Raw genomic sequence first — 27,269 nt, forward strand, 5'->3', positions numbered from 1 at the left:
GACCCTGTCTCTAATACAAAACAGGGCTGGGGATGTAGCTTGTGGTCGAGTGCCCCCGAGTTCAATCCCTGGTACAAAAAAAATAAATGAATCGCATAATATTGGGTCAAAAAACAGAAACAAATTAATGGAAGAAAATTAGAAGAGCAGAAGCTGAAGCACTTTTATGTACTTAAAAACTGATCATGAGCCAGGTGTGGTAGCGCGGGCCTGCAATCCTAGCTATCAGGAGGCTGAGGCAGAGATGGCAACCCTCAGGCCAGCCCGGGCATCTTAGCAAGACCCAGTCTCCAAATACAGAAGGGAAAAGGCTGGGTGTGGCTCAGCATAGAGCACCTGGGTTCAATCCCCAGTCCCAGAGGAACAAAGGCCGTGCCCAGGCATTCCCACGATTCAGTCTGGCAGACCTGGCCTGCTCACCGGGAACGGCAGGCACTCACCTTCGTTGCAAGCGAGATGAGCAAAGAAAGCGATGACCTGCACCGCCTTGCCCAGCCCGGCCTCGTCCGCCAGGATGCCGTTGAGGTTCTTCCGGTACAGCTTGGCCAGCCAGTCCAGGCCGATCTTCTGGTAATCTCGCAGGGCACCGTACAACAAGGAGGGCGCGCTGAACTTCACCTGTGACAATGACAGTAGAGGACGCCCGCCAGTGAGAACTGTCATCAGACCTTCCTCACACGGCAATCAAAGCGGTTGCGGCAAACCGGTGGGAGCAGACATCCATGGGACACGGAGAGAGAGGACTGCCTCTCCAGCAGCAAGAGTGGCCAGATCGGAGCAGGTCTGGAAGCCGCTCACCCCCAGCGCCTCACCGTGGTGGTGACCCGGGCGCTGCCCTTGGGCAGCACAGCCTCAGCCACAGCAGTGACTTCTGCGATGTCCTTGGTGTTGGGCTTCCCCACGTTCACCCTCTCTGTAGCTTTGAACTGATCCATGATGAAGAGGGAGTCTATGAGAACCGAGTCCCTGCGGCTCTCCCTGTCACTGGGACAGTCGTCAGCATCTGGAACAAGAAACAGGTGGGTGGAGCAGCTGCTGTGCCTGTTACAAGCCTCGGTGTTAAAAAGAAGGAGGGAGAACAGGGAGGAGACACCTGAGATACAGTACTGGGCAGTGGTCTTCTCGTCTGTGACCCACCCTATGATCTGCAAAACCGTCTGAGCCACAGTGGACAATGCTGTGAAGTGCCAAGCTCAGGACCCTTCTGAGAAGTTCTGGAGCGTGACTGGCCCACACTGCTGGGCATTTGAAGGAGTTCTTTGTATCGACTGGCCACCAGTGTCACAGGGAGGCTTATGGTAAATCCCCAGCCCAGGGCCAGGAAAGCATAAGTCAGGATGTCTCCAATCAGGAACCAGGAGGCGGCCAGCTGCCCACCCCAGACCCCAAGGTCCTAAAAGGCCTGAGCTCCTCAGGGACCTTCAGGCACCTGTCTCGGCCTCTCACGGCCTCACCCCTGCCTATGTCTAAGTGGAATGAAAACAGGACAGGGAGACATTTTTGGACTATTCTGCGTATTTATCAGGAATATTTATTAATAAAAACTAAAACTACTTGAAACATGTTAAACTAACACAGAACAGCTTGGATAAATATGATAAAAACCTAAGTTCATGAAACGACGAGCCCTATAAACTGAAAGGAACGCCCCCCAAGATCCCGTGACTAGTTAATCAGTAAAAAGCACAGAATTTAAAGTTTACTCAGTAAAACGTTAAACAGTAAATACATTTGACTAAAAGAAAGGCGAAGCAATGCTTTTAGGTCAGCTTCAAGCCTTCTGGTAGGGGGCTCCGGGTCCAGCTGCTGGGCCCAGCTCCTGCCACGCCTGAGACCTACCCTCCTCTCCGCTTGTCTCGTCACACTCGGGGTCAGGTTGGGGCCACTGGAAATTTGGCAAAAAGGCACCTTCATACAACTTCATCAAATCCATCAGGGGCAGTTCAGCTGGGAAGAATATAGGAAGAAGATCGTCAGTCACACCACTCACCCGAGGGTCAGCAGGCAGGAGACGCGCCCTCCCTGCTGTGGAGGACGCCCGCACAGCAGCAGAGGCTGTGTCTGTGTCACCTGTTGTGCCTGGGACCACAAGTGTCTCTGATGTCTAATGTGCAGATTTTCAAATATCTTGAGCATTCCTTAATCAGAAAATCTAAAGCCCAAAATGTTCCAAAATCCAAAACATTCTAAGCATTATTTTCTTGATGCTTGAAAATTTTTGTATTTCAAAGCATTTCGGATTTTGGATTTTCAGATTAGGGATATCCAAAACCTACAATTTCTAAAAGCACACTTATGTTTTTCTAAAAACTAAGAGGGTTGCCATTACTGACACAAGGTCTAAATATTTTCTTCAAAGTAGAATGAGATCTTTGAAATACAATGAGAAACAATTTTCATTCATAAAAGAACAAAACTTTTTTTCTGAAATCATCTGATAAATGTATGGTAATACTCACACACACAAAAAAAGTAGCGGGGGCGGGGGCTGGGGTTGTGGCTCAGTGGCAGAGCCCTTGCCTAGCACGTGTGAGGTTCTAGGTTTGATCCTCAGTAACACATAAAAATAAATAAAATAAAGGTATTATTTCCAACTACAACTAAAAAAATATATATTTTTTAAAAAGTAGCTGGGCATGGTGGTGCACTCTAATAATCCCAGCTAGACAGGAGGCTGAGACAAGAGGATTGTACATTCCAGACCAGCCCAAGCAACTTAACATAATCCTGCCTCAAAATTTAAAAAAGGGTTGGGGTGTAGCTCAGCCAAGAGCATTTGCCTAGCATGTGTGAGGCCCTAGGTTCAGTACTCAGCACAAGGAAAAAATAATGCCATTGGTGGAAAATAGCAGATGATTATGATAAATTAAAACACCAAGAGTCAAATAAAAATATAACAGGAATGACACAAGGCATTTTTGTCAGAACAGAGTGACGCCAGCGAGCCATTGAGATGATGATGGTCCGCCTAGGCCTGCTACTTTGGAGTTCTTGCGGGGATTCCTGGATGGGGAAGTGCCGGAGGAGGGAGTTCTGGTTGGAGTGTGGTGTATTCCTGGAGGAGCCGCGTGGGTTGCGTTCAGGAGAGTTCCCAGGGAGTGTGCTGGTGAAATTTGGAAATAAAGTTTGTTCCTGCTTGAGTGGCTCGTGATTTGTGCCCAGCCAGACTGCGGCACCCAGCTGAGATGGTAAGGCAGGAGTCTCCAGGAGTCCCTCCATTTATGATTTAAATTACCCATGGCACTGGAATGACAGGCAGATCTGGGACAAAGCCAAGCAAGGTCACATAGGAGCCACAGACTCCAAATGATGGACTGTGGTCCTCGAGAGGCACGTCTTCCACATCTGTGTGTCTGAGTGCTTTCATAGCACACGGCTGGGAAATTCATCTACTCCTCACATGGTGGCCACGTAGCAGGAGAAACTGCAAGACCCCCATAGGATCCCTCAGGGTTCTCAGCAATGGCCTCTGGGTACATAAACTAGAAGCTCCAACACCAGGCATCATTTAATACAGTTACAACACATCAATAAAATAGATCGGAAAAAGAAGACTCCATTCAGATAGAAAGAGAAAACCCAAAATTAAACTTTCGTAACTGTGCACATGGCCATAGAGAAAACTTCCAGGCTCCTGAGGACCACGGAGACACCAACCTGAGCAAACACACTGGTTCACAGCTCTGCGTAGCCCTCACAGACAGGGGCCAGGGTTGGCCAGACATGTCCTGCCCACATAAGCGCCTGCTCAGGAAGGATAGACAGCTCTGAATGTCCAGCAAGAGCTGCCAGCCTGGAAAGGACGCCTCCAACCTGCCCATGTCCACATCCCGACAGGATATCTTCATTAGAGGCCTGAGCCACAGGTACCGCAAGGCTGTGCCAACTCCCGAGCCACAGAGAAGAGTGGCAGGCCACTTCCATGTCTGGAAGCCACATGTCAAGGATGCGGGTGCCATTAGCCGGGCCCATAGCAAGAAGCATGGCCAAAAGGCCACCAGAGAAGCATAGTAGAGTCATCTTCCAAACCCTGGGTCAGCATAAAGGAACGAATGAAAGACAGAGCAGGGGACAGAGTGATTTAAAATCATGTGGATCTAAGCTCAATTTAGTTATTTAATTAATACAGATGTACTAAACATGCCAATTTAAAGGTAGAGCTGCCATCATGCCTGTGATCCCAGCAACTCAGGAGGCTGACACAGAAGGATAGCAAGTTCAGGGCCAGCCGGGGCAACTTAGCAAGACCCTGTCTCAAAACAAAATAAAAGGACTGGGGCTACAGCTCCAGATTGAAGGGTGGAACACCCTTCAATCCCTGGTGCCAAAGGAAAACAAAAGACAGAGCATGGCAGAGGGGAGAGCATGGCAGAGGGGAAGAGCATGGCAGAGAAAGAGCACGGAAGAGGGGAGAGCACGGCAGAGAAAGAGCACGGAAGAGGGGAGAGCACGGCAGAGGGGAGAGCACGGCACAGGGGAGAGCACGGCAGAGGGAAGAACACGACAGAGGGGGAGAGTATGGCAGAGGGGAGAGCATGGCAGAGGGAAGAGCATGGCAGAGGGGAGAGAGCATGGCAGAGGGGAGAGCACGGCAGAGGGAAGAGCATGGTAGAGGGAAGAACATGGCAGAGGAAGACCTACTACATTCAATATGAGAAGCAAGAAGAACACAGATGAGATGTTAACAGAACCCCTCTCTGGAGGAGCCTCCACTATAGGTTCCAAAATCACAAAGCACACTAGGAAATGACTTGCCACTAGAAGAAACTCGAATGACAGCAGAATTATGTCCTCAAAAAATCCACACACGGATGAAGATCCAAGATGGCGGGCCAGAGGGAGACATCATTCTGTGTGGCTCCATGACCTGGGACTCAAGTAGTGAGAATACTACTTCTCTGTAAGCAATATTCCTGCTCCCACACAGGAATTACAGCCATTGTGCCCGTCTAGGGCTCCAGGCCACATCACCCGATTAGGTCTCCCAACTACTCGTCCATGCAGGTCTACTGGGTACCGGAGTGGGCACCATCAACACCTGCATAGAACTTTCGGCCACCCATCCGAGCAGAAATCATGGACGCCACTCCTACACAGGACACCTGGCAGCTTCCCACGCGCAGGACCTCCAGCCACCACTCCGATGTGGACCCCCATCTACCATCTTGGGACTCTGCAGCAGTGGAGGTACTGCGTACAGTGGCGTGCCTGCACCTGAGAACCTCACACAGGCTATGAAGTCAGCCAGCAGCCACACAGTGCACGCCAGAGAGCTCGTCTCTGAACTCAATGTCCAACGCCATCATCCAGCTCCCCTCACCCAACCCAACACCCCATGGCTGAAAGCAGGAGCCTCCATCTTGGGCCACTTTCATCACCATTGTCAGTGGGGGCAACTCCCAGCTTGGAACTACAGCTGGCCAGGTACCCAGTTTCTAACTCCCCCTCCCCCCAGCAGCCTGCCTCTACCCCTATACTGTGACACCCTGGTTACCTTCACCACCTTGAGGGCAGAAGACCCCACCTACTGGATGAGAAGGGAAGCAGGAAAGATACAGATCTCTAACCAAAACAATCCCTGCTTCTTCGGTCAAGATTTTTTTTTTCCCTCTCCCTCTCTATTCTCCCACCCTCACCTCCCCAGCATACATGAAACCAAGTACTTTGCATGAATTAGGATTTTGAGGACTGGGACGTCTGAATAGTATATTACAGCTGTGTTGTATAGTCTTTTTTTTTTCTTTTACCCCATCAATTTCTACTATCTTAACATTTTTAATTTTTCTTAATATGTATGTGTTTGTTTTATGTACTCTACTGTCTTCCCACTTACTTGTATACCCAAAATTACTTCCTCTCCCTTCTCCTGCTGCTAATCTTCCTCTTTAGATTTCTCTTTCACACTTCCTGAATCTATCTCCTCACCTCCTTCCTCCTCAGCATATCATCCTACTCCTCGCCCCCAGTTCTTTGTCCACCATCCGAAACTGTAAACCCTTTTACCAACAGTATATTGTAGATAAAAATTGAATTCACCATTTCTGTACATTATAACCAAACTGTAAACATCTTAATAGCAAACATTTGTTTTTAGGGTGTACACTATTTGTATTGGGATCCGATAACTTTGTCCTTCACCTCAGAGGAGAGGTATTGGATCCCTACAGGGGCACTGTAAGCCTATAGGGTAAAAAGATAACATCTCGGATCTGCAGTGCTAGAAGGAAGACACACAAGCAATATGAAGAGACAAGGGAAGAAAGTGCCCCAAACTTATCAAGATACCACATTATTAGAATCCATGGCCAGCACAGCAGAAGTAAGGACAGAGAAGGAGTTCAGGATGTACATGATTAAAATGCTCTGTAAATTAAAGGATGACATAAGAGAGCAAAGCCAGGGAGCAAAAGACCATTTTGACAAAGAGCTACATAAACAAATACAGGAAGCAAAAGATTACCTTCAATAGGGAGATACAGGTTCTTTGAAGACAAAATATATAATCTTGAAAGAATGTAGAAAACACAGTAAAAATGGTAAGAAACCATGAGCAGAACATTCAAGAAATATGTGACAGCATAAAAAGACAAAATTTACGAGTTATTAGAAGAGAGGAAGGAATAGAGTTCCAAACCAAAGGAATGAGCAATCCATTCAATGAAATAATATCAGAAATTGTCCAAACATTAAGAATGAATTGGAAAGCCAAATTCAAGAGACTTATAGGATGCCAAATGCACAAAATCACCACAGATCCACACCAAGGCACATTATAATGAAAATGACTAACATACAGAATAAGGAGAGAATTTTAAAAGCCATGAGAGAAAGGAATCAGATTATATATAGGGGGAAACCAATTAGATTATGTGCAGATTTTTCAACCCAAACCCTGAAAGCTTGAAGATCCTGTAACAATATATATCAAGCTCTGAAAGAAAATGGATGTCAACCAAGAATCATTTTTTTTAAATAATTTTTTTGGTAGTTGTAGATGGACAGCATGCCTTTATTTTATCTGTTTATTTTTATGTGGTACTGAGCATCAAACACAGGGCCTTACACATACTAGGCAAGCGCTCTGCCACTGAGCTACAGCCCCTCAACCAAGAATCATATCCAGCAAAATTAAGCTTTAGATTTGATGATGAAACAAAAACGTTCCATGATAAACAAAAGTTACAACTCAAAGCCGGCACTACAGAACATCCTTGGCAAAATATTCCATGAAAAGGAATTGAAAAATAACAAAGAAAATTAGCAAAGGGAGGTATTACACTAAAGGAAAAACTAACAAAAGGAGAAACCAATCAAGTTAAATACCAAAAGTAAACAAAAATGGCTGGGAATACAAAGCATGTCTCAATAATAACCTAATGGCCTAAACTCACCAATCAAAAGACAGAGACTGGCAGATTGGATTTTTTTTAAAAAGATCCAACATTATGCTACCTCCAAGAGACACATCTCATAGGGAAAAACACCCACAGACTGAAGGTGAAAGGTTGGGAAAAAATATACCTCTCACATGAACTGCGGAAGCAAGCAGAGGTTTCCATCTTCGTATCAAATAAAGTAGACTTTAAACTAAAGTCAATCAATACATATTGCTCAAGGGAACAATACACCAACAAGACATAACAATTATAAATATACATGCCCCAAACTATGGAGCATCTATGTTTATAAAAATTTTCTTAAGTTCAAGAGTCAAATAGACCAGAACACAATAATTCTGGGTGACTTTAACACACCTCTTTCACCACTGGATAGATCTTCCAAACAAAAGCTGAATAAAGAAACTATAGATCTCAATAATACAATCAAGAAATTAGACTTAACTGACATATATAGAACATTTCATCCTTCAATGAGTGAATACACTTACTTCTCAGCAGCACATGGATTCTTCTCTAAAATAGACCAAAAACAACTCTTAGCAAATACAAAAAAGGTAGAGATACTACTCTGCATTCTATCAGATCATAATGGAATGAAATTACAAATCAATGCTAAAATAAAAAATAAAAGCTACTCCAACACCTGGACACTAAATAATATACTAATGAATGAACAATACGTTGCAGAAGACATCAAGGAGGAGATTAAAATATTCTTAGAGGTGAAAAGAACATAGATACATAGTATCAAAATCTCTGGAACATTGGGAACGCAGTACTAAGAGGAAAGTTCATTGCATGGAGCTCATTCCTCAAAAGAAGAAAAATAAATGACTTAACATTACATCTTAAAGCCCTAGAAAAAGAAGAACAAATAAACTCCAAAAGCAGTAGAAAATAGGAAATAATTAAAATCAACACTGAAATCCATGAAATTGAAACAAAAGAAACAACTGAAAAAATTGACAAAACAAAAAGTTGGTTCTTTGAAAATAAATTAACAAACTCTTAGCCATGCTGATGAAGAGCAGGAGAGAAAACTCAAATTACTAACATAAGTGATGAAAAAGGAAATATCACAACAGACACCATAGAAATTCAGAAGATAATTAGAAATTATTCTGAAAACTTGGACTCCAATAAAATAGAAAATATCAAAGGCATTGACAAATTTCTAGAGACATATGATTTGCCCAATTGAATCAGGATGATATACACAATTTAAACAGATCAATTTCAAGCGATGAAATAAAAGGTGCCATAAGAAGCCTTCCAACCAAGAAAAGCCTGGGAGCAGATGAATACACAGCCAAGTTCTACAAGACCTTTAAAAAAGAACTAACACCAATACTCTTCAATGTATTTCAGGAAATAGAAAAAGAGAGGGCACTTCCAAACTCATTCTATGAGGCCAATATCACCCTGATTCCAAAAGCAGGCAAAGACACTTCAAAGAAAGAAAACTTCACACCAATATCTCCAATGAACATAGATGCAAAAGTTCTCAATAAAATTCTGGCAAATCATATACAAAAACATACCAAAAAGATAGTGCACCACAATCAAGTGGGGTTCATCCCCGGGATGAACAGGTTGGTTCAACATATGCAAATCAATAAATGTAATTCATCACATCAATATTAAAAATAAGAACCATATGATCATCTCAAGAGACATAGAAAAAAAGCATTCAACAAAACACAGCACCCCTTCATATTCAAAAGACTAGAAAAACTAGTGATATCAGGAACATACCTCAACATTGTAAAAGCTATCTATGCTAAGCCCCAGGCCAACCTCATTCTAAATGGAAAAAATTGAAAACATTCCCTCTAAAAACTGGAACAAGACAGGGATGCCCTCTTTCACCACTTCTTTTTAACATAGTTCTTAAAACAGTGGCCAGAGCAATTAGACAGATGAAAGAAATTAAAGGAAAACAGATAGGAAAAGAAGAACTCAAATTAGCACTATTTGCTGATGATGTGATTTTATACCTAGAAGACCCAAAAAATTCCACCAGAAAACTTATAGAACTAGTAAATGAATTCAGCAAAGTAGCAGGATATAAAATTAACACCATAAATCAAAGACACTTCTGTATATCAGCGACAAATCTTCTGAAAGGGAAATAAGAAAATTACCCCATTTACAATAGCCTTGAAAAAAATAAAATACTTGGGAATCAACCTAACAAAGGAGGTGAAAGACATTTATAACAAAAACTAAAAAACACTAAAGAAATTAAAGAAGACCCTAGAAGATGGGAAGATCTCCCATGTTCTTGGATAGGCAGTGTTGAGAGCCACAGACGAAGGGGCCCCAGCAAACTTTCAGACTGCCCGCTGATGATTGGCTCACAGCAGCCCCAGCAACTTCTAGCTGATTGGCTCCTCTGTGGTGATGCTCATTGAGCTGTTTCCCCGCCCTTTCAGACTGCCAGCTGATGATTGGCTCACAGCGGCCCCAGCAACTTCTAGCTGATTGGCTCCTCTGCGGTGATGCTCATTGGGCTGTTTCCCTGCCCTTTCAGACCACGGAGCTGCTCATTGGGGGACTTTTTTGGCTCCGCCCACGCGAAACAGCCAATCGGCCTCAAGAGCAGGAGGAGTGGGGGAGGTTGAGAGGCTTGTGGGAAGCCGATGGTGGCAGTTGGGCTCTGAGGATTTTTCCTGAGGAGCTGTTTTGTTTTGCGTGTGTCGTTCTAAAAATAAAGTTCGTTTCTTTTGACAAGTGGCTCCTGAATTGTGCCCAGCCAGACTGCGGCAGGCAGAATTAATATTGTCAAAATGACCATACTACCAAAAGCATTATACAGATTTAATGCAATTCCAATCAAAATCCCAATGGCATTCCTTATAGAAATAAAAAAAAGCAGTCATGAAAATCATTTGAAAAAAATAAAAGACCCAAAATAGCTAAAGCAATCCTTAGCAAGAAGAGTAGAGCAGGTGGCATCACTATACCAGACCTTAAACTATACTACACAGCAATAGTAACAAAAAGGAAAAAAAAAAAAAAAAGTAACAAAAAGAGCATGGTATTGGCACCAAAACAGACTTGTAGACCAACTGTACAGAATAGAGGACACAGAGACTAACCCACATAACTACAGTTATCTTATATTAGACAAAGGCGCCCAAAACATGCATTGGAGAGAAGATAGCTTCTTCAACAAATGCTGCTGGGAAAACTGGAAATCCATATGCAACAAAATGAAATTAAACCGCTGTCTCTCACCATGCACAAAACTCAACTCAAAGTGGATCAAAGACTTAGGAATTAAACCAGAGACTCTGTGTCTAATAGAAGAAAAAGTAGGCCCACATCTCCATCATATTGGATTAGGCCCCTACTTCCTTAATAAGACTCTTATAGCATGAGAATTAAAATCAAGAATTAATAAATGGTATAGATTCAAACTAAAAAGCTTCTTCTCAGGAAAAGAAATAATCGTTGAGGTGAATAGAGAGCCTACAGCTTGGGAGCAAATTTTTACCACTTGCACATCAGAGAGAGTACCAATCTCTAGATATATAAAGAACTAAAAAAGCTAAACAGCCAAAAAAAAAAAAAAAATCAATAAATGGGCCAAAGAAATGAAGAGACACCTCTCAGAAGATGATATACAATCAATCAACAAATATATGAAAAAATTTTCAACATCTTTAACAATTAGAGAAATGCTAATCAAAACTACTCTAAGATTTCATCTCACTCCAGTCAGAATGGCAGCTATTATGAATACAAACAACAATAAGTGTTGGCAAGATGTGGGGAAAAAGGCACACTCATATACTGTTGGTGGGACTGCAAAATGGTGTAGCCAATATGGAAAGCAGTATGGAGATTCCTTGGAAAATTGGGAATGGAACCAACATTTGACCCACTCCTTGGTCTATACTCAAAGGACTAAAAACAGCATACTACAAGGACTTAGCCATATCAATGTTTATTGCAGCACAATTCACAATAGCTAAACTGTGGCCAACCTAGATGCCCTTCAGTAGATTAACGGATAAAGAAAATGTGGTATAGATACACAATGGAACATTACTCAGCAATGGCATTTGCAGGTACATGGAGGAGTTGGAGAATATAATGCTAAGTGAAGTTAGCCAATTCCCAAAAACCAAATGCTGAATGTTTTCTCTGATATAAGGAGGCTGATTCATAGTGGGGTTTGGAGGGGGGCAAGGGAGGATTAAACGGACTCTAGATGGGGCAGAGGGGTGGGAGGGGAAGGAAGGGGGAAAGGGGGCAAAAAAGATGGTGGAATGAGATGGACATCATTACCCTGAGTACATGTATGAAGACACGAATGGTGTGAATATACTTTGTATACAACCAGAAATATGGAAAATTGTGTTCTATATGTATAATTTGAATTGTAATGCATTCTGCTATCATTTATATAACAAATTAGAATAAGAAATTTAAAAAATATATTCTATTGCTACTTGACTTTTCCTTTTTGATTTATAAATGCTTATATTAAAAATATTAATCCTCTGTCAAAAAAAAAAAAAAATCCACACATAGAATCACCAGGTACAGGCTGTGAAGTCATGTTTAAAGAAATAAGAGACAAGGAATATGTGAACAAAGGTGGGGGGTCGGGGTGCCACTCAGTGGCAGGCGCTGGCCGCATGCACAGGCCCTGGGTCCACCCCAGAGCCACCAAGGAAAAACAGTGTCTTCAAACAACTGTGCTAGCAGAAATTTAAAATTCAATGGCCGGGTCGGCCATTGGCTAAGTAGAGCTTAAAACAGTTATGAAATAGAAAAGAGGAGGAGAAACGTGTGCCCACTATCATGACAGGAAGTGACTCAATCCGCAGATCAAGGGGACAAATATGACCAGTAAGGACACTGAAGAGCAGACCCCGCCATCAGCACGCCACACACAGGGCCACCTGCAGCGCTGCACCACAGCTCTGCCTGTGTCCTGGTGAGGGGAATGGGGGCATGCGGAACTGGTCCCTGGAAAATCCACCAACACCGAGTGCAGATGATAGGGATGTGCCATCCTGCCAGTGCAGTCAGTTCAGATGAAGAACCATGTGGCCACCCCCAGGGTGGGTCCAGAAATTAAGAGAGGCACGTGTGTGAGCCACAGGACAATATACACATACACACGGGAGATCCAAAAACACTCATACTGAGTAAGACCAGAAATTAGGTCTTTTAATGTTTACGTTAAGGAGGTGATGAAAATGGACGAGTTAATGATCCACCTCCGGAAATAAGAACACAAGAGCAAAAACAAAATACAGAGGAGCCGGGAATGTGGCACACCTGTGATGGCAGGGGATCACAAGTCCCAGACCTGCCAGGACACTAGAAAAATAAGGCAGAGGAGGGCTGGAGGACACCCTAGGGTCACGATCCAGTAATTAAAAAAGAGAGCAAAAGAAGAAATAGTAAGAGCAGAAAATGGCAAAACAGAAGACAAGATTCAGACTCAAGGTAAAAAAGACAAGGACACAGACAAACCTGGGCTGAGTGCTCAAGGAAATGGGAAGGGCCGTCAGGACAAACAGCAGGGAGCTCACCTGGACCAAGCCATCAAAGGCCCAGACAGTGCAGCCCTCAGCTAATCAGGAAGAGGGACAGAGCCCTGCACTGTCCCACAGCCACCTGTGTCCCGTCCCAGGTCAGGACAACCTGACCTGCAGCCCAAAGCCATCCTGTGTACTCTGCGCACAGCAGCACAGGTGCAGAACAGACCCTGAGCAGGAAGTCGAGCAGCAGACACAAGGGGCTTTAGAGTGCGGCCACACGTGAAAGCAGCCCACCATGACTGACCTCAGGCAAGACGCCACCAACCGAGGCCTGCAAGGACAAGCGTGCAGGAAGCACAAGGCCCATGCGTGACAGAAGGGCACACAGCTGGTAAAGGACCTGCCTCAGTCCCACGTGTGGGCCCAAGAGCAGCCAAGGAAAGCCATCCTCACGCCCTCCCACAGCAGCAGCAAAGAGCGGAGCTCACACCAGGCCAGGCTCCCCACTCCAGCTGCAAAACCACCAGGGAGACGCCAGGGGAGAACAGATAGCCTGACACCATCCCAGCTGGGCAGCAACAAACAGATCTGCACAAACAGGCATGACTCTACCCGTTCCGCTCTGCAGAGACCAGGGAGAGAGTTCAGCCAAGCTGCTGGACATGGGATCAAGTGTATGCCTGCTTCCCAGGACCTGGGAGACTGAGGCAGAAGAACCGCAGCAGGTTCCAGGCAAGCTTGGCACCCAAGCAACACTCAAAAAAAAAAAGTGCTGGGCAGGGGTGCAATGTAGCTCAGTGGCAGAGCATCCTGGGTTCAATCCCAAGTACTAAGTAAACAAAGAAAATTAGAAGTAGTGCCCAGAATACATAAAGAACACGCACAGGACAACAAGGCAAAGAAACCCCACACTAAAACGTGACCCAGGTCAGGAAAACCTGACCTGCAGCCCATGAGAAGCCCCATGAGAAGATGCTCCTCACCAGCTACCAAAGAACCGTGCTCCTACACCCCAGGAAAACCTCATGGCAGTCTGCGCAGAGTCTGACTGTGGAATGCGGAACAGCCACGTTCCACAGAAGATGCAGAGCGGCAGGCAGAGCAAGCCCAAGGAGCCCTGCAGCCCCTCCCCGGGCACAGAGTGCTCCGTGCCACACACAGGAAGAGAACACCCCAGCAGCCCTCCTGCCCACAGAATGTGACCCTGCTGACATGCAGAACATCGTGGGGCACGAGCCCAGTGTGTGTGAAGCCACAGCGGCAGACGGGGAGGGAAAGCAGAGGACGATCCACCAGAAGGGCAGAGGCAGCAGCAGGTGGGACAGGAGTAGAGGTGAGCAGCACCACGTGTGGCTTCCAGCAGGCACCACACTGTCCTCGTGAACTGGGTGGCCTATGGCAATGTGACCTGCATACTGCTACCCTGTGTCTGATGTGTCATTTCTGAATGCACTTGTGGCCGGCTGGGAACAGCTCAGTCAGGGAGCCCTTGCTTTCCAGGTGCAAAGCCCTGGGTTCAATTCCCGACACCACAAAAAATATTAGTTTCTTGTCAGAACAGGCTTTTTCCTCTCAAGACAGCCTGCAACCTAACCTCCCTTGAATGTGTACTTTTTTCCTGAATAAATCACTGTGCCTCAATAAAAAATAAAAAGACACAGTTTTTTGTTTTTTTTTTTCTAAATCACGTGCTATCTGATGTCTAATAAACGCAACATTAAGTCAGTGCCGAGAACCTACCTTCCTTGGCCAAGTTGGACAGCTCTGTGTGGTGGTCCACAAGCCCTTCATGCGCTTCCTCCTCTTCAATGGTCTCCTCTTCATCTTCCACTGAAATGGGCATCACCAAAGGTCAGGGACAGGCCAGGCTCTCAGGGAGTACCTGAACATTCCCCACTGAACTGCCAGCCTTACTACTAAAGAAACTGCGAGTGGGCACCAGAGCCCGCTGGCCAGCCCTGGCCTGCTGCCTGCTGCAGAGGTAAGCAGGAAGCACGCTCTCCCCCACCTTCAAGAGGCAGTGAAATCCTGCTTCCTCACAGGACAGGCCACAGGGAGTGTCACCAACTTCCCACTGACTCCCAGCCCCACTGCAGAGATCCACGGGCACATAGCTTGGCCCTGAGCTCTTGACCCATCCCCAGGAGGAGTAGGCCATTCCCAGCCCACACCCTCCCAGCTCTCCTTTGCCCTGATGCTACCAGCTCAGACAGGCTCTACCCATCCATCTTCAGACTGTAGCCCACACCCTCTCTCGTCCTGGCAAATCAGAGCTGGTGATGTCCTAGCAGCAAAGCCCTCCACCATGGACCCCACTCCCCTGGGGCCTGGCCAGGGTGCTGCACCCTCTCTCTCAACAGCAGCCCTCAGCAGGCTCCATCCAGTGGACACCCATGCATGTCCTGCCTCCATCCTACGAGCACAATGCACAAGCAATTCAAAGCCTCTCCCACCCCAGTCCTCACTTCCTCACTTCCCCACCGTCCACCAGTGGAGCTGCTGGAGGGAGGCTTGGCCCTAGGACAGGGAGTGGGTTGGAGAGGCACGCAGTGGGAGAGCAAGGTCTGAAAGCACCACACGTGGTGTGTACCCAGGCACCTTGGTCATCTAAGCCACGGTCGCCTGCTCCTGCCTTTGCAGCAGAACATGATCCTAACTGGACCAAAGACCGAGCCCTTCTGCCAACTGATGCACACCAGAGCCTCAGACTTCCAGAACCTCACAAAGCTGGGCCACCAAGCCAACAAGACTGCACTGTCACCGCAGGTGCACTGCTCAGACTGCCCATTCCTGCCCTACCCACGGGATCTGCACACAGGTTAGAAGCCGATGCCCCAGAATGCCCAGCTCACTCACACCTGGTGGCTACACCTATTTCACTCTCCAGTGGGTGCTAATGCCTGAACACCACAAGTGTGCCTCAAAGGAGCCCGCAGCAGGCAACTGTCACCTTGGACTGAAGGCAGCAGGCACACCTGGCCGCAACCTGACACATCCACCCCAGTGCACCAGGGCCACCCTCAAAGACAGGCACTCAGATGTGCCATCTGAGCAAGTGGCCCCAAGACCCTCTAAATGCATGAGGGTCGCCACATCCCACACTCAGACACCACCGCGGGCTCCACGACCCTCCAGCAGACCAGGAGGCGCCAGGGTGAACGCAGGGAGTCGGACTTCCCAACCAGCTCAACAGGGCCAGGCAGCATGGACTGCAAGCCCTGCCCACCGATGGGCAGCACCAAGGGCCAGGGACAGACCTTCATCATCAGTCAAAGAGGTGCTGGCTTTCCTTTTCCTTCCAGATATTCCCGAGTCCTGAAAGAGAATAAAATCACAAACATGGTATCTGGAATTGCAGAAGGGAAAGTCAGGAAGAAATGCCTATTCTGCATGTGCCCACGAGGATGGCAGGAGACCCTGGGCGGAGGTGGAGTGGGGTGTAGGTCCCACCAGTTGCACCATTCCAAGTGGCCTAGTGGACTTCTCACAGGAGACCAGGGCTCTGAGTGCCAGTTTGTTTTTAAAGCAGGCTGATTTTTACAATCAAGGGAATAGTATTCATGACAAACAAATTCCTCCCAATGGAAACGAATGGCCCCCCACACTAGAACACCATGTTCTCTTCACTGTTTTCGTCCCTTCTTACACAGTAGAGTGACAGACCAGAACCTACCAGGAAGTGCTCAGGAAACGTGCCACATCCCCTAGCTCTTGACTCCTTCCCTGAGGAGATGAGAGATGTGGTTAGCTTTGGCCAAAGCTGTGGAGAGACCAGCTCCTCACTCGGCCTGCATTTGTGTGAGCTACACTCCTCCCTCCTACGACCCCAGACAGACCGTCACAGGTCTGTGACCTTTCACAAGGGGTCACCTCTGGGACTCCACTTCCAGTAACGAGAAGCATATGCCCACCCAGGGTCTGCCCAAGTGCCAGAAGATACAGTGAATGCAGCCTGAACCAGGTTCTGGCACGTGCCCAATGAGAGGTGCCTAATGCCTGGGGCGGCTACTGCAGGCGTGTCTGCAGGAAGGATGACGCAGAGGCACAGCCTGGCAGATACTTGATGATCCATCTCCCTGTCCACGAACTGACCACAGCGATGGGGGCGAGACCTCAGTTCTGAGTGTGCAGAGCTGACCAACTTGGGGTGCCGGCTCACATGAACACACCTCAAAAGAACTGAAATAAAAATCTAGACTAGCTAAATGGATGGAGCTGGAGAATATCATGCCAAGCAAAATAAGCCAATCCCCAAAAACCAAAGGGTAAATGTTTTCTCTAATATGCAGATACTAATTCACAATGAGGTGTGGGGGGCACTAGGGAAGAATGTTACCTTAGATTAGGTAGAGGGGAATGAGGGGAGGGGAGGGAAGGGATGTGGGGATTGGAAGGACAAAACAGAACAGACATGACTTTATGTGTATGCATGGCTGCATGACCATGTGATTCTATAATACGTACAAACAGAAAAATGAGAAATTATTTCCCATCTACATATGGTATATCGAAACTCATAAATGCATTCCACTGCTATGTGTAACTAATTAAAACAAATTTTAAAATGAAAAACAAAAAGCTAGACCAGCTACACAAAGACTAATGTAGCAACCAGGAAGACTAGACATGCAGAAGGGGTCACCAACCAGCCCTCCCGGGCAGCTCTGCAAGAGGCCATCACACCCCAAAGCTGCTGGGTGAGCAGTGGAGGAGAGTAAAGCACAGCAGAAACAACATTCTGGGTGTCCCCCTGGGTGCTGGTGAACCGAGGCTCACCATGCTGAGCAAGCCTGCTCCACTGAGCCATGCCCCGCCCGGGGAAGGCTTCCCAAGAGCAACATACCTTTCCTAGAAACCTGCTGCAAGTTCAAGGCCTTTTTCCTCCTTTCTTCTAATTCTACTTGTAGTTTTATTTCTACAACCTAAATACAAAGAAATCAATAGCCAGTTATTAAGGACCTAAGTTACAGAAGTTCTGTATATAATACATTAAAACTTATACACATAAATAAATAAAAGCAATTGTCCAGCCTCACTTCACACCACTTGGTAAAACATCCAGTTTGATGCTTTTCCACTTGATTTGTGTCTAGCTCTACCCTGCCCAATGTCTACATCCTGGGAGAGAGGACGCGTGCTGGCACCTCCCCTGGGCACAACTCGCCTGTCCGATGTTTGACCAGAAGTGCTCGATCTCCCGGGCAGCGGAGGCAGCAATGCGCCTCAGCCTGTCCTGCTCCTCTTTCTTCTCTCGCTGCTCCCGAAGCTTCTGTTCCTCGTGGTGGCGTGCCACGGTCCTGACGAGCTGGCAAACAAAGGTTCAGAGTTTAACTTCTACCCCAGGTCATGCTAGAACAAAGGAATATCTACATTTTAGAGAAACTCTTCTGCCAAGACGCATCTATACATTTAGAGTTCAGCAGGAGACACTGGTATAAGCAAAACCCACCACAGACTTTCTGCCTGGCTTCCCTAGAAAGTGCTGTTCTACACAACACAATGATGTCCTCCTGCGCAGGATACACTGCGTTGCAGCCCCCTTCCCGCTGCACAAGACCGATGCCTTCCCCTCACCACACACAAACCAGAATCACACTTTTCTTTTTCTATGATTTTGGTACCAGGGACTGAACCCAGGGGCACTTAACCACTGAGCCACGTCCCCAGCCCTTTTTACTTTATATTTTGAGACAGGGTCTCATAAGTCACTGAGGCTGGCCTGGGGCTTGCCACTTTGCCTCGATCCCTCGGTGCTGGGACCATAGGCGTGGCCGCTGCTGACGGGCTGCAAGCACCTCCTGGCAAGAGTGCGCAGGGTCACGGCTGCTGTGCTGCATGGTCCAGCTGTGCTCCGGCAGCTGCTGCCCTGCCAGCTGCATCCCCAGGGGCAGTGAGGGGAAGTGAGGGGTGCACACCCGAGACACCAACATCCACATGCTGTCCAGCCAATGCCCACCCCAACGCCTACATGTCCAGTCCCCCACCCTGTCCATGCCAGTGTCCACCTGTGCAGGACCGTTTTCCACAACTTACAGGACATCTGGGATTTTTCTGAAACACCCATGGATCACACTTGAGGCCTTTTATTCTCAGAGCCCCACTGTCCCCTCTGGTAGCAGCCCCACCCTTCCTAACCCTGAAGGAATGTGTACAGAGCAGGGGGCAAAGATCAAGCTCAGACCTCAGCAGGGGAGGGTAAAAGGGCCATGCCCAGCCTGAAGAGTGGTCCACGACACAGCAGGACAGCAGGCCCCAGCTGCTCACACAGTGAGGACAGCCCACGTGTCCCAGACACCAGTCACCTGCTCCACTTTTCTACAGCCAGCAGCCACACCTCCAGAGTCTCCCAAGAACTGACAGGTGGGCATGCAAACCAGGGGTGTTAAAAGGCCAGGCAGCAATGCATGGGGTAGGGTGGGCAGATCAGGGTACACCTGGCCACCCATCAACCAAGGCCTGCTGCTCCAGGCTCTCAGCGCCTCGGCTCCCTGATCAGCCCTGGACACCTGCAGAATCTGGGGTGCTGGAGGCAGACTAATTCCAACCACTAGGCAAAACCAGAAAAGGCACCCAAGCTCTACACCAGAACTGCAGCGGAGGACACGCCTGTTCTGATAGGCCCTTGAAGGCAGAGGAGGCCATCTCAGTTACCTTGCTGCAAGAGCAAAATGTTCTCCTATGCAGGACCAGCAGGAGCCTTCAGGGAACTGGCCCCAGGCGGCCCACTGACTACAGCCACCCCCAGTGGACCCACCTTCCTAGCAGCAGCCAACTTCCACCTCCGCTCCTGGGCAAAGTCCGTGGCCATCCACTGCACCTCCTCCAGCAGGTAGTCCCAGTGCGACTTGGGACGTGGGGCCTCCTGCAGTTTTGGCAGTCGTCTCAGGGACCACAAGCCTTCCTTCCTCAGATCTGCTACGCGCTGATGGATGTGGTTTTCCTGTAAGGGATGCAGTACAGGGGAGGTAAGGGGCGGGCGTGTAACTACTAAGTGTTTTCCATTAACTCAGACCCCAAATACTTGAGAAGACCCTACTATGTGAACGGCTCAGATACTGAAGGGAAAGAGACCTCCAGGAGGCTAGAGTATAAGACGAGCCTTGGACACAGGTCAAAATGGCTCCATGCAAGCACAGAGAAATGGCAAAACTGGGGCAGCATCCCACCATCTCTACACAGCACCAGAGCACTAGGCAGAGCTGTGGCCCAGGGCTGGAGTGTCTGCTGCACCAGACCTGCGTTCCATCCCAGCTGCAAAAAAACAACAAAAAAGGAAAAACAAAACAAATTAGGAAAGACTCAATGCTCACACCAAAGCGTTAACAAGGGAAACACTGTGGCCCTTGGAACTCGCTTCAACAGTCAGGAACAGGGAGGAGCCATGGAGCAAGACTGGCCCACTGATGGCCACTGAAGCCAGAGGTAACGGGCAGTGCTAGGCTCAGGTCCCTCTGTCTGCTCTATGCACGCTTCTGTTACTTCTCTAATAAGGCTAAACAGATGCACAGTCGTTCACAAGAGCAGGTACGGGGTAGGGCGGGCGTTGGGGTGGAGGTGGAGGCTCGCACACCACTGTACAAGGCCCAGGTCCCATTCCCAGTACCAAAGATTTTTTTTAAAAAGGATCAACTGCTAGGGCTTGGGTGTGACTCCAACAGGAGGGTGTGTGTTCCGCATGTGTGAAGCCCCAAGCCCTGGATTCAGTCCTCAGCATAGTGGAAAGAAAACTCAGTGCTCGGCAGTGCTGCTTGAGGACAGGCCACAGACCGGGGCTGCAGGACCTGGCCACCCCCGTCTGAGGCTGAGGCCCAGCACTCACACCCTCAGCCACAGCTGCCAGCCACGCAGCCAGGGGCTGTCACCGCACTGCAGGACCCTCCATGAGCCTGCCTCCACCAGAAGTCACTCCCTTGTCTCTCACCCTGGTTTCCAATGACCAACCACAGCCATGGGCCCTGTCACCACCACGGGCTTAGCTTTAATTACCACATCCTTAAAAATGCAAAAAGTGTGAGTCTCAAGCTACGCACAGGCAGGGCCCGATGGCCATGCTTTTGTTCCAGCTGCTCTCCAGGCTGTGGCAGGAGGGTAACTAGGCCAGGAGCCAGGTCAACCTCGGCCTTAGCGCGGCAAGCGCAGGCAAAGGAGCAGGCAGGCAGGACTGCACCTCTCACTGCCCGAGCCTCTCACCAGCGTGATCTGTTCTGCCAGCTTGTCCTGGACGCTGTCCTGGGATGAGGCTGCATTCTGAGCAGGACTCTGTGGTTTGGGGGGCGCCGATGCTGCCACCCCTGGAGAGCGGGATGTGACTGGAGACAGTGCCTTGCTGCTTGCTGAGGAGGGTCTGCTCACTGGCGAGGACCGTGCAGGCGAGGGCCCCGGGACTGCACTACTCCCTGGAGCAAGCGATGAGGAAGCAGTGGGCAGAGACCGCTGACAGGGCTGGGCAGAGTCCAAGGGGGGCCTGGTCGAAGCCACCGTCTAGCAGGCAGAAGACAAGCAAAGCAGGGTCAGGACAAGGCTTCAGGACACCACAGAACTCATGCCAGAGCCCAGGCCAAGAGAGGCCAGCACGCAGCCCGTCACAAGCCACAGTCCTGCCAGGCAGGGGCACCCTGGAGCATGGCCACCAGGGGACCTGAAGAGCTCCCCTCTTGAGCTGCCCCAAGCACCCTACACAGCCTTCTAGCTGTGGCAGGAGGGTCACTAGGCCAGGAGCCAGGTCAGCCTCGGCCTCAGCGTGGAGCAGGCAGGCAGGACTGCACCTCCCACTGCCCAAGCCTCTCATCAGCGTGATCTGTTCTGCCAGCTTGTCCTGCACGCAGAAAGCTCCTGGAGCTTTCTGCTCTTGTTTTCTTTTGCCTTTTCCACCTCTCTTGCCTTCAGTTTTTAAGTCATTACGTTTTACAACTGTTGATTGTGTCGGTGTTTTCCTCTCCATACCTCACACTGTCTTCCTCTGAGGAACAAACCCCGACTCCACTCACAACTCTGGCAGAACCCTGCTGTGTTGCCCAGAGGCCACCTCGACCCCCACAGGAGCCCTGCCAAGGGGGAGGCACCCAAGAGGAGGACCACAGGAAAAGTGAACAAAAGGCCTCACAGTCAGGACCAGAGAGGGGACAGCTCTCCAGAGCAAGTACTGGCCCTTGAGACATGGACCTAGGTGATTCTCCTGCTCTGGGCAGGAAGTCACAGCTTTATTGCACACTTTGGGGAACAGAGCTTCACTGGGACACAGCCCGTCAGTGTGCCCTCAAGCTGTCTGTGCTGCTCTGCACTTCAGCAGCAGAGCTGAGTGACTGGCCAGCAAAACCAAGACACTGCACAGCTGTCCCTTTAAAGACAAGCTGGCAGCCCATCCATGGGTAGTGGGTTTTTGCAGACCCTAGAGCTTCCACACAGGCAGGGAGATCACCCAAAGAAAGTCACGGGCTGCTCCAAGCTAGGGTGTGTTTCCAAGAGAGAAGGAATTGTTTCCATGAAAACCTCAAGGAAGCACTGGCCTGGGGGAGCTCAGCTGTGCTGGGAAAGTCACATGGCTGTCCCTGCCACAGCCCCTGCAGCCCAGCCACTCCACCCCTCCAGCCCAGCCACTCCACCCCTCCACCAATGAAACAAGGCAGACAAGACTGCTTCATAGGCTGCACGGAGGAAAAAACAAAACCATGCCACTGCCATCCCTGTCACAGGGCCTGCCACCTCGCCTCAAAGGGACAAGCAAGTGGTCGCTGTCACTCAGTGCTGCTTCCATTCTATTATCATGTCCTAAAGACTGGCACAGCCCATGAAGAATTGGAGCTCCAAGTCCCCTGGGCAACGCCCTGGTATAGTGAGGACGGCAGAGGAGAGGGAGTTCTTTGTCAGCAGGCTCTCCCACGCCCAACACCAGCAGAGAGACAGACAAAGCTGGGCTCCCAGGCTCAAGCGCTCGCCCTAGGGACCAAAGGCAGGTTACTGAAACACCCTAAGCACAGCCCTGCTAGGACTGGTCAGTGGAGGAGGAGGGGCATGTCGAGCCAGGCAGGTCAGTGATGGCTACAAACACTCATAGAGCATGGCGCCCCAAACAGGAAGAGCCACCCATGGAAGAAGCCTGGTGAACAGTCAGGGGCACAGTTTTGCCCTCAGACAGGAATTGCTCAAGCCATATAACATGGGGCTAGCTCCCAAATCTCCAAGATTGGCCAAATTGGTCACCATCTGAGAGTCAGAAGGCATATCAAGTAGGACACGGACACATACCCTTGGCGTCAACAGGTGGAAGTTTCCTGTACTGAGGGCACCAGCACCATAGCTTTACGTTCCTTTAACAATGATTACTATTGCAGAGCCAAATAAAACCATGTTACAACTACTGAATTAACCAGCTATTACAAGAGGGACAGTAAAACTACTATCAAAAACTGCACAAATTCGGGCTGGGGTTGTGGCTCAGCAGAAGAGTGCTCGCCTAGCGTGTGCGAGGCCCTGGGTTCAATCCACAGCACCACATAAAAATAAGTAAATAAAGCAAAGGTATTGTGTCTAAAGTCAATGCTACAAACTAGTTCTTTCCTTCCACACTTAACAAAACTACAGATGTCCACACAGTACCTGCGGCTGGGATGGAAGCTGAGCAGTCTGCATCTGTGCCTTCCCGGGCATCGGAACGTGGAGCGCAGGCTGGGAGGGCTGTGGAGGAGGAGCCAGGGGCTGGCTGGGCTGGGGGGCAGGAACAGAGACACCAAGCTGCTGAGTCTTGGGCTGGACCTGGGGCTGTGTCTGGGCCTCCAGAACCTGCGGCTGCTGTGAGAACTGCAGCGTGGAGGGGAGGGCAGAGGCGGGGACACTGGCCGGGGGTAGCCTTGCGGGCAGCTGTGGTGGCGGGGTGTGCAAGCTGGCAGCATTCTGCACGGGAGGCCCTGTGGAGGGGTCGTACTGCTGCTGGCTCTGTTTCTGTCCAGTGAGCTGGGCAGCCTGCGGGGTGGGGGGCATCCCTCCTGCAAAAAAGAAAAGACCACAGAACTGACCTCAGGGCCTGTGGCTCCCACCAGCAAGTCACAAGGGAGTGCGCCCATGGCCCGAGGCTCGTTTGAAATCACCACACAAATGGGAGTCAGTGTTCCAGCAGGTCTAACACCAGGACACTCGCACACAGAAGGAAAGCAGGATGCTCCACCTCTGCAAATCAGCAGCAAGCCACTGGGCTCAGAGAGCCACAGGCACCCTGCTACACAGCTGCCAGGGCAAGCAGGAGTGAGCACAGAGAAACACAGCCACAGTGAGAGGTATGGCCCCCACTAGGCCAAGTATGGGTCTCCAGGGCTTTGCACACCGCAGGGAAAGGCGCTCGGACACTCGCAAACTCGGACCCTCTGCTGGATGCACACCTCACCCGCACAGCCTCAACAGGGGTGGCCTCGGGCTGTGCATGCCCCTCAAACTAGAAGCACAGGGCCTGCATGGCTTACCTTGCACGGTTGGCATCAGCTGCTGCAGAGGCACACCGGCACTCACCCCCGGGGGCTGGAAGACCACCCCTGGATGGCCCACTTCAAGTCGAGGTCTCTTGGACTGCTCTAGAACGATTTTCAAGAAAGGTGCCATTTCATGTAAAAATAAAACCAGAGAAGCGGCAAGAAAAACATGTGCAAGTGTTTCACGATCTCTCCAACAGGGAGGCCTTCCCATGCCATGGGGTCAGGTTGATAAATACAGCTCGTTCTCATCAAGAACTCGCCAATCAAGAGAAAACTTATGAAAAGGCAAAGGACAACCAGCGCTGGGCGGTGAGACTACCCAGGACGCACAGAGGCCCACATGGCAGGACAGTCACGCTCCAACAGACAGGGAGCAGCAACATAATGCAGAGCCACTGGCACCCAAGGAGGCTGGGCAGCCCCATTTGAGCCAGAGGAGCCCACATCCAAGAGATGAGTGGCGTGGCCCAGGTGACAACCAGACAGAGGGCCACTGCATGAACGGGTAGCTGGTGCCCTGCAGCCCGCAGAGGGTGGTGCACTTTCAGGAGCTTTCCTTCAGGGATCCACAGGCTCAAGACTGGCACTGAGCCCCTGCCCTGCAGGTGACAAAGAACAGCAGCCACACACACACACATACACACACACACACACACACGGCTAAGATGTGCCCCGGGAGGAAGGGAGCAGCCACATTGCGCAGTGCTGCACAGCCACCAAGAGCCACAGGCGTGTGGCCTGCAGCGATAGCCAGGATAGCCAGTGGGGTCAGTCGTCTTCACAGGACATGGTGTGCACACAAGCACACCTGAAGGAGGGTCCAGAAAGACATGTGTGCAGACAATGCTTGTTTGCACAGAAGCATGTCTGTGAGAGCCCAGAGTGCCAGCCACAGGGCTCCCGCCACACCCCAAAACACCTTAATCTCCCATGGAGAAATTCACCGTGACATCTAGAATCTGAAGAAAACTTCTGTATAAAAAATTACAACCTCTGCCAGGTATAATGGTACACACCTGTAATCCCAGCACCTCTGGAGGCTGAGGCAGGAGGATTACAAGTGCAAGACCAGCCTCAGCAATTTAGCAAGGCCCTAAATATTTCAGAAGAGACCCTGTCTCAAAATAAAAAATTAAAAGGGCTGGAAATGTGGCTCAGGGTAAGTGCCCCTGGGTTCAATCCCCAGTACCCCAAAAGAAAAAGACAACCTCAAAAGCAGATGGCACAGCGTTCTGCCATGTGGTGACCTGCTTGAGCCAGGGACACCTGACTGACTGGGCCTTCCACCCCAGGCACACTGTTACCCAACTACTTCGTTACAGTGATGAGTGACCTCCACAGCAGAGAAGCTCCCTCGAGTGAGCAAGCGCTGCGCAATCACGCTGCCTGAGCCAGGACATACCTGCGGGCGGCATCACCGGCTGCCTCTTGAATGGGTCCACCTCCATTGCGCTGCCTGCTCCAGCACCCAAGCTCCCTGCCAGGGCTTGCTGCTGAAAAATATGGGAGATGGTGAGACTCTGGTCCAATGCGGCCTCTCAAGAACGAGCATGAACTAGAACTGCCACAACAACCCCAGGCACTGGCTGACGGCTTCTCAAAAAGTGGGATCTACCCAGTGTCTTCAATTCACATCTGGAACATGTACCTCTGTATGGTAAGGTGTCTGACGATCCTAACTTACCTCTGGAGAAAAAAAGGACTTGCATAAGACACACCATTCTGGTTTCAAAGGGGATTTCAGATCACACCTATCTATAGTCCTTGGGAAACGAGCTGGCTTTGCCTACCAGACCACACAAAGGCCAATCTGGGAAACTTGGGACCAGCTGCACTGCTGGCCCAACTCCCGTCAGATACTCGGCAGTGAGGGGGAGAGTGGGCAGTCTCCCTGCTGGAGAGCCCCAAGACCAGGCAACCAAAGCTCCCTTGAACCTTCAAGGTGACATCTGCAACAGTCCACACTACTTGATGTGTGTGTGTGTGTTTACATATTTAGATATGGTGATTCTGAGACAAGTCTGATTCCAGCCACCTATAGGTGACATTCTGAAAGGATGAAGCTATGGAGGCAGAAGCCATCAGGGGTGGTAGTAGGTGGGGGTGGAGGGGTAAGGACAGGGAGGACACAGGCTCTGAGGCAGGGAAACCATCATAAATGACGCCACGATGCATGGTGCTAACCCTCTGTGTGGCCCCAAGTTAGCCAAGACACTATGCACTCTGGGCGGCAAGGATGTGAGCCCTCAGGGATGCTATCAGTTGGAGGCTGGGCCTACACAGGGCACCTTCCTCTCCAATCTGCGGCCAGCCTAAAGCTGAGGACAAGGTGGCAGAAGACAGCAACCAGACCCGCCCTCCCCTTGGGCACCCTCCTGCCCCCACAGCAGACACGAAGTGGGTGCTGCTCCACAGCTGCCAGATGCCAGCCAGGCTCCAAGGGTGCCATCAGCCCCACTGTACCAGTGGGAGAGCCCTCATAGGCCACCGTCCAGCAGGAGGGGTCTGCTCATGCCAAAGGCCCCGCAGCTAGAGAGAGACACTAGGGACCCCTAGAGAGCCACTGCCACCACACAGCCCACGCATAATCATGGCACACAGCCCGCTCACACCTAGTGGGGGTAAGGGAAGCAGAGCACAGGTGGGCACACGAGGAGGGAAACAGCACCTACCAGCATACTCTCTGTGGGCAGGGCTACAGGTGACTTTTAGTTTCATGTGTACATTTTTCTAAACTTTCCACAATGAATGTGTATTATTTATACAATCAAGGATTTTTTTTTTTCCTGCTACTGCAGATTGAGCCCACTTTACCCCTATGCCACATCCCTACCCCTTTTTAAAATTTTGAGACAAGGTCTCACTAAATTGTAGAGGGTGGCCTCGAACTTGCAATCCTCCTG

At 49.5% G+C, this 27,269-nt stretch overlaps 1 protein-coding gene across 13 annotated transcripts in view; it reads right to left on the reverse strand.

The window, feature by feature from the left end:
- Window positions 1-27,269, reverse strand: part of Ep400 (E1A binding protein p400) — a 100,608-nt gene that overhangs the window by 48,988 nt on the left and 24,351 nt on the right. For 9 of the 13 annotated variants that reach the window (XM_046445942.2, XM_046445944.2, XM_046445938.2 and 6 more), the window contains 13 exons: window positions 25,769-25,859; window positions 24,358-24,465; window positions 23,501-23,886; window positions 21,095-21,385; window positions 19,659-19,844; window positions 18,069-18,209; window positions 17,748-17,826; window positions 16,578-16,627; window positions 16,162-16,219; window positions 14,645-14,734; window positions 1,840-1,947; window positions 813-1,003; window positions 441-618 (listed from right to left, as the gene is read on the reverse strand). In XM_046445942.2, the coding sequence (XP_046301898.1) occupies window positions 441-618; window positions 813-1,003; window positions 1,840-1,947; window positions 14,645-14,734; window positions 16,162-16,219; window positions 16,578-16,627; window positions 17,748-17,826; window positions 18,069-18,209; window positions 19,659-19,844; window positions 21,095-21,385; window positions 23,501-23,886; window positions 24,358-24,465; window positions 25,769-25,859 (1,957 nt within the window). The remainder of the gene's footprint in view (window positions 1-440; window positions 619-812; window positions 1,004-1,839; window positions 1,948-14,644; window positions 14,735-16,161; window positions 16,220-16,577; window positions 16,628-17,747; window positions 17,827-18,068; window positions 18,210-19,658; window positions 19,845-21,094; window positions 21,386-23,500; window positions 23,887-24,357; window positions 24,466-25,768; window positions 25,860-27,269) is intronic. The other 4 variants (XM_046445940.2, XM_046445939.2, XM_046445936.2 and 1 more) reach the window with 2 other exon arrangements.

The sequence above is a fragment of the Marmota monax genome, unplaced genomic scaffold (genome assembly GCF_021218885.2).
Source record: "Marmota monax isolate L192 unplaced genomic scaffold, Marmota_monax_Labrador192_F-V1.1 WCK01_AAM20220418_F8-fsc00200, whole genome shotgun sequence".
Taxonomy (NCBI): domain Eukaryota; kingdom Metazoa; phylum Chordata; class Mammalia; order Rodentia; family Sciuridae; genus Marmota; species Marmota monax.